The sequence below is a fragment of the Lontra canadensis genome, unplaced genomic scaffold, assembly GCF_010015895.1.
Source record: "Lontra canadensis isolate GAN:19392208 unplaced genomic scaffold, GSC_riverotter_1.0 scaffold51, whole genome shotgun sequence".
Lineage (NCBI taxonomy): Eukaryota > Metazoa > Chordata > Mammalia > Carnivora > Mustelidae > Lontra > Lontra canadensis.
In genome coordinates, this window is record NW_022631045.1 from 7,910,948 (window position 1) to 7,926,673 (window position 15,726).

At 38.9% G+C, this 15,726-nt stretch overlaps 1 protein-coding gene and 1 pseudogene across 2 annotated transcripts in view; one reads left to right on the top strand and one right to left on the bottom strand.

Annotated features, from left to right (window-relative positions):
- GPALPP1 (GPALPP motifs containing 1) overlaps nt 1-15,726 on the top strand; it is a 43,230-nt gene that overhangs the window by 4,068 nt on the left and 23,436 nt on the right. For both annotated transcript variants that reach the window (XM_032873987.1, XM_032873988.1), the window contains exons 2-4: nt 8,251-8,380; nt 9,201-9,302; nt 11,609-11,717. In XM_032873987.1, the coding sequence (XP_032729878.1) occupies nt 8,251-8,380; nt 9,201-9,302; nt 11,609-11,717 (341 nt within the window). The remainder of the gene's footprint in view (nt 1-8,250; nt 8,381-9,200; nt 9,303-11,608; nt 11,718-15,726) is intronic.
- On the bottom strand, nt 3,966-5,420 carry LOC116877328 (annotated as a pseudogene).

A 15,726-nucleotide genomic window follows, 5' to 3' on the forward strand; every position in this document is an offset into this window, starting at 1 on the left:
GTATCTTTCTTTTTGTGACTGGCTTATTTCACTTACCATGTTTTCAGGGTTTGTCAATGTTGCAGCATGGGCCAGAATTTCCCTCAGGTGGGAATTCTTAGACCCAGTCGGATATCTGCCCTGTGTTCTCATACTTAGCTACTTCCCCGAAAGAGATCACTGACAGAATTTGGAGGAGGGAGTGAGCACACAGATCTGAGGTGGAACAAATGAACTTTATTCAAATACTCTAGAATATTGAATGCTGGGAATGTCCCCTTAGATCATGTCATTAGAAAAACTCAAGGGGGAGATGTTTTCTCAAGACCAGTCCATATACTCCAGATGCTGTTTTGTGGAAGTTAAGTGGAACCTTGGCTCTTTTGACTCCCACTCTAGATTCCTCATGTGCAATGACCTTCACTTCCACTAATTTCAGCTGTATTTGTAATCACACACTGGACTCTTTCATCTCTGAAAACTTAAATTCAAATTTCATTCAGAGCAAGAATCCCTCATTCAGCCATCATTCTCACTCAGTTATTCCTGTTACACTTGCTTGGTTTTGTGTTTTGTTTTGTTGGTTTTTTTTTTTTTAATTTTTGTTTTAAAACCTCATTAAGCTATGCCATCTCTGCCTTCTGTCCTTTTTGGACTCCTTCTTTTAATCACTTCTGCCCCCAGACCTAGGCCTCACAATGCATCACTTCATCCACTCTCTTGTAGTATTTTCAACTGCCTTTACCCATTCAGGATTCTGTTAAACCCATCTGGCAAAAACCCAGCTCTGGATAAATCCAAATGTTGACCTCTTGTGAGCCTACCTCCAGCCTTCCAAATGCAGCTGGAAAAAACCTCAGACCTCCACAGGCTAATGTTACTAAAAATTACAGTCTCCTCCCCAGCTGGGTTCTCAGCTCTGCCCAGCAGTCCTCAGAGGTTTCCCTGTGCAGCTCTTTCCCCATTATCAACTGTGGTTCTTTAAAAGCTTCTTTTTTTCTGAGACTATCTTTCCCTCTATGTTGCTGAAGCAGTAAATGCCATCTTAAAAGATCTTCCTCAATTTTCTGTAAGTGTGCCTAAAACTTTCCTGAATCTATGCCCCATATGTCTTCTCTTTGATTACAGTAGAAACTGTACAGTATCGGCTTCTAAGGCTAAATCCTTCCATTTTTACTCTGAATCCCTTGCCTTATTTGTTCTCAGGGCTCCTTGCCCGCAGCATTTGACCAAAGCATTCCAGTCTTTCCTTTCTTTATGAAAATTCTACTCTACATCCCCCTGTAACTAGTATTCTTTCTCTCTGGATCCTCTCCATTTTCTCCTTACCCCCTGCGTTATACCTTCTTAACCCACTACATTCTGGCTTCTGTTCTTGGCAGTCCACTGATTCCACTGTGAAAGTAAATGAAGACCACCCACCAATTGTTTTTCACACATTTTGCTAAATCCAAGGCACTCTTTTTAGTCCTGACCTTGCTTGACCCCACTGCAACATTGAACCCCATGGATGCCTCCTTTCTATCCATTCTTGGTGCCAGCCCTTGATCACACTTCCAGTTTTTGTGAATGTGGTAGGCCCTTACGTTTCCAGTTCTTTAGAGATGCTTTTGCCTCTGCCTGGATGGTCCATCCGGCAGTCCTCACCAGCTAAGACACTTGAATCCTTCAGCCCCATCCCAACTATCACTTTATCTAGGAAACATTCTCTGACGTAACTATTCTCTACAAAAGACTGAGTTGGGTTCTTAATGATATTTCCAGGCTCAATCTTGTCACAGGTTCAGCAATCTTTTTTTTTAAGATTTTATTTCTTTATTTGATAGAGAGACCATAAGTAGGCAGAGCAGCAGGCAGGAGGAGAGGGAAAAGCAGGCTTTCTGCTGAGCAGGGAGGCAGGCAAAGGGGCTCCATCCCAGAACCCCGGCATCATGACTTGAGCTGAAGTCAGATGCTCTACCGACTGAGCCACCCAGACGCCCCCAGGATCAGCAGTATCTTTTCCTATAAAGGACCAGATAGTAAACATTTTAGACTTTGCAGGTAAAAATCAAAATTAGTGTGAAAGTATGTATACAATAAGAGAGAAAACAAATTTTCCTAAATTTTTGTTGAAATTCAAAACATAAAGGAGTACAATTTTATTGTAGTGTATAAGCCTACTAATGAGAAGAATGGGATTGCTTTTGGTGGGAATAACATTTCGTTTAATTGGGGTTCTGAGTTAGTGTTTCCTGTCATCAGGATCCATTGCTAATCTGTAGTGAAGGTTGTTTCTTTAAGAGAAAGAGAGCATGTGTGTACATGAGGATTTGGTTGGGGCGGGGAGCAGAAGGGGACAGAGAGAGAGAATCCCAAGCAGGCTCCAAGCCCAGGACTTATTCTCATGACCCTACAATCATGACCCAAACAGAAATCAAGAGTTGGATGTTTAACCAACTGAGCCGCCCCATGTGCCCCTGTAATGAGGTTTTATTTACTATACTGAATATATTTTTTTCTGTGCATGGTTTTGTGTTACAGATGTTACAAGGGAAAAATAATGAAACATAATTCCTCTTCTCATGGAATTAATTATCTGTTTGTAAAATTACCATTGCAGTGAGAGATCTACCTTAATAATTCTAATATAGCATTACTGTTTTAGGACAGAGATGAACTAGTTCATTACAAGTGCCTAAAATAATTTTGAGACAAATCCTAAAGAAGGATACCTATGAAAGAGTGAAGCCAGGTGTGTCCTTAATTTTATTAGAAAGTTTATAGTGTGGCTTATACCAACTTACATTTTCAATATTCTTTTTCCTTTTTAGGTCACTGTCTCTTAATATTCTATTCCTTCATTATATAATATTATTTCCTTTGATACAACCCAAGTAGAATCTCACTCTTTTACAGTATTTTTCCTGTGATCATTTTTCAAAAATAAGGCTTTGCATCCTTCTCAGTTGAGTTTTATCTTCATTTATTTAACTAAGCTCTTTTTTATATACCACACTTGTTTCTTTAAAAATTTAACGCAAATTTATGTTAGTTATAAAACCAAGGACAGCACATATTTAGACCATTTAGTCTTTTAATCATTCAAACTGTATAAAAGAATAGTAAAATCTTTTTTCTTAAGATTTTTTTCTTTAAAGATCTTATTTATTTGAAAGAGAGAGACAAAGATAGCAAGAAAAAGCACAGGTGGGGAAGAGAGGGAAAAGCAGGCTCCCTGCTGAGCAGAGAGCCTGACGTGGGACTTGATCCCAGGACCCTGGGACCATGACCCAAGCCGAAGGCAAATGCCCAACTGACTGAGCTACCCAGGTGCCCCTTAAGATTTTATTTTTTAAGTAATCTCTACACACAACATGAGGCTTAAACCTGCAACCCTGAGATTAAGAGACACGTGCTCTAGGGACTGAGCCAGGCTCCCCATAAAATCTTTCCTTAATCCAAACCAATCCAAAATTACCCAGTAGTGTCAAGTTGACAAATTACATTGGTAACACTCTCATATAAGAAAAGATGGAAGCAAAAGAGAAAAGAGAGAGAGAGAGAGAGAGAGGAAAAAAATCTTTAATATATAGAATGAAAAGGAAGATATAAGAGCCAATCACTATGAAAGGGAAATTTTCATAGTCATTTTCATGGTGCAGCTGTGACCTCTAGAATTTTGAAGAAAGGGTTATTGATAGAAGGTGGTATCCTCCCCTTCTTACTATAGTCTAAAAGGTGTTTTCTCTAGGAATTAATATACATAAAGAGATAATTAGAAATTATTAAAGACATTAATCACTAAGGTTGCAAGTCAGATAAAGTCTCCATGTATAGTTGGGGAATACTTACCTACTAACTATGCAGTCAATCTTAAACAAGAGTTGGAGAGGGGCGCCTGGGTGACTCATTAGGCATCTGTCTTCAGTTCAGGTCGCGTCAGGCTCTCTGCTCATCTGGAGGCCTGCTTCTCCCTCTGCCTCTCGCACTGCTTGTGTTCCCTCTCTCAGTGTGTCTCTCTCTGTCAAAAAAATTAAAAATCTTAAATAAAAAAAAAAAAAGAGAGTTGGAGATATGGTTCCTGTCCCTTAATTCTTAATGTTTTCCTCTTTTGCTGCTTGATTGTCCTTTTCTAGGCATGCTGAATTACTAGTGTAGCATGTAGTAAAATTCCTACCTTTATTTAATGACATACAGAAGAATATTGAAAAAAAATGCATCAGATTTTTAAAAACAAAAGTTTGGATTTTTAAGTCAACTTATTGTGTATTGAGTATTTTTTTTAAGATTTTATTTATTTATTTGACAGACAAAGATCACAAGTAGGCAGAGAGGCAGGCAGAGAGAGAGGAGGAAGCAGGTTCCCCACCGCACAGAGAGCCTGATGCGGGGCTCGATCCCAGGACCCTGGGATCATGACCTGAGCCGAAGGCAGAGGCTTAACCCACTGAGCCACCTAGGCGGCCCTTGAGTATTTCTTCTATAGAAATACATGAAGAGGGGATAGGAAAAAAATGTTCAGAAATAGACCAAATGTTCAAAACTGGCCCTTTTTCCCTCAGCTTAATACCAGTAAACCCAAATACCACTGGTAGTGCTAACATGTTTAGTGGTCATGTTAAACTTATAATGTGAAAAGCAAACTCTTGGGGGCACCTAGCTGGCTAAGTCAGAAGAGCTAGTGAATCTTGATCTCAGGGTCATGAGTTCAAATCCCCTGTTGAGTATAGGGATTACTTAAATAAATAAACTTCTTTTTAAAAAGCTTTTAAAAAAAAGATGTGGAAAATAAATTCTTGACACTTCCCCCAAACTTGCCTTCCTCTTAGTCTTCCCCATATTAGCAAATAGCATTACCATCCTCCTGGCTGGCCACTCAGTCCAGAAACCCAAGACTCAACCTCAAGTCCTTCCCCCCCCGCCCACAGTCATGAGGTCTTTTATTTTCTTTACATTTGTCATGCCATGAGTTCATAGGCAATGGGTTCCAGCAGTTCGGGCTCGTTTCCATTGGTTCTTCCAAAGTGTGCTTCTCTGGGCGGAGCAGGCTGATGCTTCAGTTGTACCCAAGTACCTTTCTCTTTGGCTTCCTTCTTTTCCTGATCATTTTCCTTCACACGCTTCAGGACGCTATCTCGGCTCTTTGAATGTTTAATATGCTCAATGCATACATTAATTCTCTTGGCAGGAATCTTGCCCTTAACTTGTTTGTTTACAACAATGCCAGCAGCATGCTGAGTAACATTGTAGACTCTTCTGTTTTACCATGGTAACATTTGTGGGGCATTCCCTTTTGAACAGTGCCCATCCCTTGATGTCCACAGTATCACCTTTCTTGTAGATTCGCATGTATGTGGCCAAAGGAACAACTCCATGTTTTCTAAAAGGCCTAGAGACCATATAATGGGTACCTCTCCTCTTTCCCTTTGTGTTGGTCATTTTGGCGAATTACTGGAAGATGGCAGTTCCAGCCAAAAGGCCTCAAGTCCTTTTTTTTGGGAGGGGGGGCTCACTTCTCCCATCTAAACCATTAGCAAGTCCTCTTTGCCCTTCCTTCAATTTATGTTGTAAATCAAATTATTTCTTTCCAGCTTTCTAACTCATCTTCCTTACTCCCAACCCCCCCAGTCTATTGTCCATAAGCAAACAGGTATTAAAAAAAAAATGTAATTCAGATTATGTCTCTCCACACTTAAAACTTCTCAGTGACTGCCTATCATTAAAACCCAAATTCCTTACCACATCTCATATTAGTATCTATTGAGTGCTTAGTGAATGCCAGCTACTATGTAAGATGCTTTGCATGTGTTAATTGACGTAATCTTCACAATAGCCTTGTGAGATTGGGAATATTATTAACCTCATTTTACAGATCAAGAGTATAACACAGGTTGGTTAAATAACATCCAGGAGCACCCCAGTGGCCCCAGTGGGCTGAGTGACCAGCTCTTGGTTTCAGCTCAGGTCCTGATCTCAGGGTGGTAAGATCAAGCCCCACACTGGACTGCCAGTCAATGTGGAACAGGGACTGTCTCTCTGAGATTCTCCCTCTCCCCTCCCCCCACTTTCACATGCTTTCTCTCTCTCAAATAAATAAATAAATCTTTAATGCATAAATAACATCCAAATCACATAGCTAGTTAGCAGCTAAGCTGGAATGCAAAGCCAGAGAGTCTGACTCCAGAGCATACAGTCTGGCCCCTTTATCCCAGCTTCATCTTGTCATTTTGCTGACTTGGCTTGTCCTTCAAGCATAGCAAGCTTATTTCCATGATGGGATTTTTGCAGTCGCTATTTCTTTGTCTAGAATGTTCTTTCCTCAGATGGTTGGGTGGCCACTGTCATCTCATCATTTAAGTTTCCATTCAGATGTTTTCTCTGAGAGGCCTTCCCTGACCTCTGTCTTTAAAATTCCTTTCCCACATATTTACAGTCACTCTTTATATTTGTCTCCTTTTTATATTGTTTTTGTAGGAGTATTTATTTAGTAAGTATTTGTTGGATGGATGGATGTTGACTCTTCATTGAATGTTGCCTAGTATAGTGATTAAGGGTATAGGCTCTGAAATCAGGCTCCTAGGTCCATATCCCAACTCCTGTACTTAATTGTGTAAAGTTGGGCAAGTTGCTTTCTGCCTCAGTTTCCTTATCTGAAAGGTAGAAATAATAATACTTCCTAATAGGGTTGTTATTAGAATTAAATAAGTTAATGGTAATGCATGTGAATCTTTTTTTTTTTTAAGTAGGCTCCACGCCCAGCATGGAGCCCAATGCAGGACTCTAACTCACGACCCTACATCAAGACCTGAGCTGAGATCAAGAATCAGACACTTAACCGACTGAGCCACCCAAGTGCCCATTGCATGTGAATTTCTGAAAATAGGGCATAGAAGGGGCTCCTGGCTGGCTTAGTCAGTGAAGCATATGACTCTTGATCCCAGGGTTGTGGGTGTAGAGATTACTTTTTTAAGAAGTGCATAGCATATCAGAACTCAAGACATATTTTTTCTCTTTTATTTATTATTTTCAACTTTTTGCTATTATTAATATTGAATGAATAGCATGCCAGGAAAGTTCTTTGGAAAATCATATTTTCAGGCCCTACTCCAGGCCAGCTGAATCAGAATCTCTGTGGAAAGGGCCCAGGAATCTTTTTTAAAAGATATTCTGGCTTGGGGCATGCATGCATAAATATATATATGTAGATAGATAGATAGATATTTTATATATATATACATATATGTATATATGTATATATATATATGATTTTTTGGCAATTGTGATAAGCATCCAGGTTTGGGAACTTATGGCAGCAGAGTTTTAGCATCACTGCTCAGGTTCAATGTAGACAGGTATGACATGACATCATGCAATGGCATTATACAGTAATTTGTAATTTTGCTAAGTTGTAGAGTGAGAGCAAGCCATTGTGATGAGTGGGTCCAGAAGATCCCCAACCCCCATCCCCAGCATCGACATCCTGGTGTAGCCTCATTCTCTGTGTCTTTACTAGTAAGCAGTAAAGCTTGAAGTGACACTAATTTTTGTTTCCGCTTGAAAAATCATCTCAAAAAGAAAACAGGGGTGCCTGGGTGGCTCAGTCAGTTGGGCGTCTGCCTTCAGCTCAGGGCATGATCCCAGGGTTCTAGGATCAAGCCTCGAGTTGTGCTCTATGTTCAGCAGGGGAGTCTGCTTCTCCTTCTCCCTCTCCCTATGCCCCTGCTTGTGCTCTCTATCTCTCTCTCTCAAATAAATAAACAAAATCTTAAAAAAAAAAAAACTGGGAAGTATGATGATGCCAGTAAAGATACTTTTTAAAGTGGTGGTTCTTAATCAGAAACCAGAATGGATAGTTTTGATTATTGATGTATTAGAGTATGGAATGGCAAATTTGTTGCTTGGTTAGCACTGTGACGTAAATATTGCCTATGAAATGCTGTCTGTAGGAGCAAAAACTCGTGAAACTATCTTAGCAATTGCACCAACCAAAATTGGAACCAATGTAAAAATTCTAAGATGTCAGGGAAGTTATATACCATTGTTACAGTTACAAGTTTGGGTATTAATTTTTTTGTGAATCTCATACTATGTAAACCACGATTGCTGCCTTTCTATAGTTGGAAAGACAAAACCACCACACACAAAACAGGGACAAATGAGATTAAAGTTCGTAATAAGTAATAACCTGCAAGTGCTGTGAATTTCAGAAGAGAAGATATAAGATGTCAGCTAGGGGGTTCATCGAAACAGTTGTGGCTAGTTAGGACTTAAACAAGAAATTTTCTTCAGTTGCAGGACCAGCTCTGCCCCCTAATTATAAAAGCAGTAGCTCGGAGTCCTCAGACAGTGATGAGGACAGTAGTTCGTTGTATGAAGAAAATCAAGAATCTGAAGATGATGACAGTGGTCCAGCGGCAAGGTCGGTCACTTAAATTAAATGATAAACCAAGCTTCAAATCTAGCATACACTGGCTGGAACAGATAGCTAGTCAGAGAACAACATATCTGTATTTTTACAGAAGAAGAAGAAATCCTTTCACACAGCATTGCCTCATGAACTATGCTGTGGAGAAAGAAATTTATTCTCGTAGCAGATAGCTGTGGAGATACCTAGGATTTTGATTAAATTCTTATAGAAAGGATTTTTCCTGAAAGTATTGCTGTAGTGACTAAATATTCTAAATAAGCCATAGCATTTCTTTTAAAAATTTTTTCTGCAGTGGATGGTTTTTGCTTAAGTAAATGAATGACTTCCCTCTAACAATCTTACTTATAGATCCATGTAAATAAGAAGTGGAATCTTTGTTTAGTATTGGGTTGCAAGGTTTTATTTATGCATTTTAAAGATTATGGACAGAAATAGCAAGTTAAAACCCTTCCTGAATGAGATTAAAATGGAGAATCATGAACTTTTTCTCCCAAATTTTCAGCATGTAGACTGTTCAAAACCTCAGCGAGTGGAATCTTTAATTAACACTATAGAAAATATAGAAAACTGATAAAGTATTCCCACCAGAGAGAATTAACCAATCTCTATTCTAGACCAAAAATAAATTCCAAGAAAAGGTTAGTGTAAGATCTACTGTGGTATCCATTTGCTGTTATTGGACGAGATTAATTTATTGTTAGTATTTATTGTCAGCATTCATACAACTAGTTGGGAGTTAATGCTTCCTTTTAAACTCAAAACTTCTCTGTGAAAAAAAATTTGCATAAAGTTTGCACTACTGTATTTTTAGAAAACAGAGGAGAAATCAAGATGACGACGATGATGATGATGAAGGGTTTTTTGGACCAGCTCTTCCTCCTGGATTTAAAAAGCAGGATGATTCTCCTCCAAGGTGATAATGTGTGATAGTTCAAGCCTGTCTTTTCTGAATATTTCAGTTGGTGTTTGTTAATTCACTAAAGAGTTGTCCAAAATTGTTGTTTAACTTACAGACTTAGGTAACATTTGAAATGCATAGGGAAAAGTAATTGTCTCCTATAACAAAAATGATTATTTCATTCTGTATAAAAATTTTGTGGTTTATAAAAAAAAACTTTGCATCTCTTAGGTGATGCTCACAAGAGTGTTTTGTAGTAGACTGATTAGAACATTATCCTTCTTCCCCCCTTTTTTAAATAGTTAAGGTTGCACACATAGTGAGTGTTCTGTCTGGCCTGGGGCTGGAATCCTGGTATTTGACTTTTAATATCAGATGCTTATTCAGTTTTTTGGTGATAGAAGAAACAATTCCTGTATGCCACGTTAAATAGTTTGACTGACTTTTCTGTACCTCAAATTTGCCATCTGATAAATAGGATAACAACAAGTACCTTTCAAAATTGTTGCGATGATTGAGATTTCATATTTACATACGTATACACATGTGTGTATGTCTCTTACGTGATGCCTGGCCCCAAGTGAGTATATAGTAAGTATTGATTCCTATCTTCTTCTTGGAATTGTATAATTTTTAAATGCTAAATATGAAATTGTACACCAAATTGTTTATACTTCAGAACGTTATTACTCATACACGAGAGCAAATAGAAAGGGCTATTGTACATTTTACTTTCAAACTTTGTAATCACATTCGTCAGCTCCAATTTTCATATTACTTTGGTCTTTTAGAATTAACAGGGATAAACTCTCCACTGATTTTGTATGGCCCCCAAGTCAAGAATAATCTTTAAAGGGTCACTGAAAAAACAAAGACAATCGTGCCTACAAGTCCCATAGATGGCCTCAAAGCTTAACATGTCCTCTCTGGCCTTTTACAGAAAATTTGCTGACCACTGGAGCACAACATTCCTTTCAAGAAAACACGTGTATAGCAATTTCTTTTTTGAGAGTTGTGTTTTGGCTATTAAATGGCCAGGATCGGAACCCAGATCTGCTCCTGGTAGCGTTTTTCCTCTGCCAAGAAGTTTGCCTGTGAGGTTCTAGTTGAACACAGTACAACCTGGAAAATTCAGCTTAGGACTTCAGTGCTGTGTTGGTTGGTAATCCTGGCACAATGACATCTCTGGGAGGAATATTGGTATGAAAGAAATGATGAAGAAACTGAAAAGCATGAAAGAGAGGAGAAAATATCTTGTCTGTTTTTTTTTTCCCTGATGTTAAGGCTTTCTCTTGTTTAAGACCCAGATTTTAGGTGCTTCTCTCATTTGGAATGAAGTCAGTTCCCTCAGAAATGTGGCAGTGGGGCAGCTTGAAAGAAAATAAACTTTGGTATCAAGGAGACCATGGTTTAAACTCTAGCTCCGCCACTTACTTATTTGTGATGTCCTTGGGCATGATTTTGCTAACCTAGAAAATGGAGTGACTTACACCAACCAGGGTTGTTTGAAGGAAGCAGAAAGGTGCTCTGGTTGACATGTGGTTAGCACAGCACCTTTTCCCTTGTCTGGAGGTCTCACATGACTTACATTCGTTCTTGTAGACTTAACGTTCATTATTGTAGACTTATGTTCATTTTTGTAGACTCATGTTCATTCTTGTAGACTTACGTTCATCCTTGTAGACTTAACGTTCATTCTGTAGACTGACTTTCATTCTTGTAGACTTATGTTCATTCTTGTAGAGCATCACGTTATTGTTGGATCATTGGTGAGGACAGTGTTTAGATTTTTATACTACCCTGGCACACATAACCGTTAATTGCCAACTTCTGTTGTATGTGTGTGCTGTTTACATTCTTAGAACTCAATTTCTACTTGAGGGGTTCTGACTATAATTAGATTGCCCCCAAAGAATGTGTCGGCAGACAATGACAATCAAAAGTGAAAGCCAAAGCACAAAATAGAAAAAGATCTTCACAGGCTTTAATTCTTAATAAGGACTTTTTAAAAATTGGTATTTCTATTTAATGTAGTTCTTTTAGGAAGTGGGCATACACCAGTGCCACAAAGATTGGGAATTACTGGTTTAATATCTTGGCATTGGCTAACAAATAGAAAGTAAAAAGGAGAAAATTTGATTTTTTTAAAGATACTACTAAGTGGAAAAATACTAGGTTATAAAATAAAAATATGTTAAGTAAAATTCTTGCTTTCAACATTTTGTTATTATTTGGCTTTTTATTATTATTTGTGAACTTTTATTCTAAAAACTGCTTTTTAAAAGTCAGGGAGAATGCTAAAGGTGCATTTTATTTTTCAGGCCTATAATAGGTCCTGCACTACCACCTGGTTTTATTAAATCTACTCAGAAAAGTGACAAAGGCAGAGATGATCCAGGACAACAAGTATCATCATATTTCAACTCTGAGGTTTGGAAAATTTTTGGCTAAAGAATAAGATGTAGCAAACTCAAGACTTTACAAAGTAATAACTGTATTCATTTGGCTCAAATGTAACGAATATGCAGCCCTGTTCGCCTGAATCTAGGATTGTAAGGTAGAGAGATGAAATCAAAAGTTTGTCCCAAAACGGAGATGTTACAAAAATAACAAGACAGTTACATGATGACAAGGATGTTATTTATTCATGCTTCTCATCTTTGAAGGGAAGCTTTAAAGTGCTAGAAAATAGAACATGATGAAAAGTTTAAGGAATCATTGTGATTTCACCTGAAAAAGAGGAAGCTGAGGAATTTGTTGACCATGATCTTTGCCTTGAAATCAGCTCTTATGTATACAGCTATAGTGCTGGTATATAACAAAGCTGAGAGTTAAGTGATGTTATGAAAAGATTGGTCAGATGATTTTAGAGTCAAGTATAAAAGCTGTTTTCTTGTTTAGAGGCCTGGTCCTTATCAATAGCTGAGATTTGTAGAGTACTTTATAACTTGTAATGCTCTTTCCCCATCTATGGGTGAGTATTATTTTTATCTTCTCTGCGACCATATGCAATAAATATGATCTGCCATCTTACAGATGCTAAAAACCAGAGAAATTAGGTAATTTACCCAATATTGCAGTTTATACTTATCAAAGCCACAGTTTAAACCCAGTTTTTGTTTTCTTTTGTTTTGTCTACAATTTAAAGTAATCTCTACACTCAATTCAGGCTTGAAGCTACAACCCCGAAATCAGGAGTGAGTCACTCTACCAGCTTCATGAACCAGCTAGTTCAGCTGGTAGAGTGACTTAAACCCAGTTCTTAAGACTTTAGATCACTTGTTTGGTCTGTTATTCTCCAGTAGTTTCCTGTATATTCATCTCTACTGAGAATTCAGCAGTTACACTGAGGTTGTTACTAAGGAAAATAAAATACAGTGGTTAAGACCATGAACTTCAGAATTGTTTACTCATTCCTTCAACAGATATTTATAGAGCACCTACAATGTATCAAGCACATAGTCACAGAAATGAGTCTGTCAACAAATCCTATTGTCCTGCCTTCAAAAGATATCCACAATCCAACTATTTCTGCAGTCACCCTGGTCTAAGTCAACATCATACTTCCCCTGTTTTGTTGGTCTTGATACTTTATCCCTGGTTTTTCTGCTGCCTCTTCTCAACACAGCCGCTAGAGTGGCCTGGATAAAATGAAGTCAGATCGTGTCACTCACACCCAAAACCATCGGATTGCTCCTCCTGTCTCTGCATAAGAGCCAAGGCCCAGGGCCCCCTCTACAGTCTGGTCTCCTTTAGCTCCCTGATTTCCCCTCTTATTTTAACCTGACTACACTGTGCTCCTTGGTGTTCCTCCTCACATAGGCCGGGGAGGCTCCTACCCCAGAGTGTTGATGCCTGTAAGTCTCTCCAAATTGGTCTTCCCCTAGATATCTATGTGGCCTGCCTCCCAGAACAACAGTTTTTGGCTGGAATGTCACCTTAATGAGGTCATTTCTGACCTCCTAATTCAAAATTGCTAACTCCTCTTCCCCTAACTCCTCTCTCCTTCCCTCCTTTAATTTTCTCCAGAGCATCTGTCACCACCTCAGACACCATTTATTTTACTGCTTCTTTTTATTTATTGATGACCTCTGCCCACTAGAATGTGAGTCTGTTGAGGACAGAGATTTTTGTCTTCTCTCTAGGGGACATTCAGAAGGGTTTGAATGAATGAATAAGTTAGACATAGTCCCAGCTAATCACACCTGCAATGTAGTGGGGAATACAGACACTAAACAAAAATCTAACATTATGAGTGATTCAAAAGGTGAAATGAAATACAGTGGAACCATGACGGACGACTCTAAACTAATCTGAAGAAATGAGAAAAAGTCTTTGTCTCTGAGAAAATGTCTAAAGATTGATGAGTTGCAGGAAAGATTGTTCCAGAACATACAGATATCTTCTTTGAAGGCAAAAGAGTGTGGAGAGAGAGCGTTAGGATTTAAGAAGTCCATTGCAGTTGGAGGAGAAAGAGAGAAGGCAAGAGCCATCAGAGCTTGGAATCCTGGAGGAGCTTAGTTTCACGTCAGTATCATGTGGTTGTTTTCCTTATCTCAGAGGGCTGTTGCAAGGATTAAGTCAGAACAGTAGGTTTTCAACTTACAAGAGCTCTCATCATTGTCATCATTCTTATCATCTTCACTACTGATGTCATGAGAGTATCTTTGAAAAATTTAGTGTAACTATAAGAAATCTTTCTAGCAAGGTTGCTAAATACAAGAATACATTACAGAGGAATTACCTCCAGGCACATGGAAGACTGAGCTGGAAGGTCATGCTCGGGGCTCCCTGCCACAAACACAAAGAAATGCCCAGGCAGTGGGGAATAGCAACAAAGTTAATACACAGCTAAGCTCCAAAGAAAGAAAGGCAAGTCTACAGCTGCTAGTGACATTGAGAGAATTCAGAGCTAGAGCAGGAAACACAAGCTTACACGGCAGTGGACCAGGGTGGTTTTAGGGAAGCCAGCCAACTCTGGTCCCCTAGAGTTGGGCTTGGGGACCAGAGCTGTAGCTTCGGCTGTGCAGGCAGAGGAGAGGGAATTGAAGTCTCTGAATAAAACCCACAGCCTCCAGGTTCCACTCTGCAAAAAAGAGAGTCCTGGAGAAATATAACTTGCAGCCCTTGGAATGTGGGAAGGAAGTTTCATGCTCTCTATAACCTACTTTCAGATGATTCCCAATATGTCTGTCTATCTGTCTGCCTCACACAGAGAGTGGCAAGGGAGTGGGAAAAGAAAGATAAATACAGTAAAATATTAGCAGCTGATGGATTTGGGTGAGGATACATGAGCGTTAGTTGTGAACTACATTTTCCAGAAAATTTGTTCAAGCATAATTCAGTTTTATTCTTGCTTGGAATTTTGTCCTAACTCACCTAGACAGCAGATGGATAGTTTATATAATTCTCTGGTGGTATCTATTCTATATTTTGTACTTCTCTTAGCAAAGGGTGAGGGGTAATGGTAGGGCAGGGCTTACACCATTGCATACCTGTTGCATTTGGTTGTACTCTTGGTTCTGAATTACTTGCTTTATAATTTCCTTCTAATGAAACCTTTTTCAAAAAAACACTTCTTGTTTTCATATTTTACTTTTTCAAAGAGGGGCTTCTCTTAGTCTCTCTCATTCACAACATATACCCCTAAATTAAGACATACGTAATAGTACTAATATTTAGCATTCGTTGAGCACTTGCCATAAGTCTGACACTGCATAGCACAACATAAACATATATTTACATGACTTAATTATATTCCCAGACCACATAAACTTAATTTAATCAAAACAACAATCCTGGGAAATGTCAGGAAGTGTCAGCCAGAAAGCTTTTAGCTGCAAATAACAGAAAATGCTACTCAACGTGGAACTTTGTCCTAACCTATTTCATTAGCAAATGGGCTGTATATGTAATTGCCTGGGCCATCTATTATCTATATTCCCAAAATCAGGAGAATGTGTTTCATATGTAATAAAAGGTATACAACTAGGGTCATTCTAGGTTGGTTGATTGAGAAGCCTAAATGATATCCAGGACTGCAACTTTTCCCGTCTTTTCTGTCATCTACAGTATGTTCATTCCTCTTAGGGTGACCCTTCATTATACCAGGAAGCTTGTCAAAGTTCTAAGATTCCCACAAACATGCCAATGTTCAGACAGAGGAGGGAATGATCTTACCCTGTGCCCCTTTTGTAGAGGAAGGAACACCTTTCCAGGTTTTCTGTAGACCTGTCCTCAGGTTTCTTTGGCCAGAATTGGATCACATGCCCAAGCCTTGGCCAGTCATTTGGGCAAGAGGAATTCAACCAAACTGACTGGCTTAGAATTACCAACATTTTCCCCTAGGAGTTAGAGAAGTTCCCAGGTTCCTGAGAAAGGCATGGCCCCTAAGAGGATGAACAAAAACAGGGTTCTCTTAGAGTAGTTACTGGTTGGA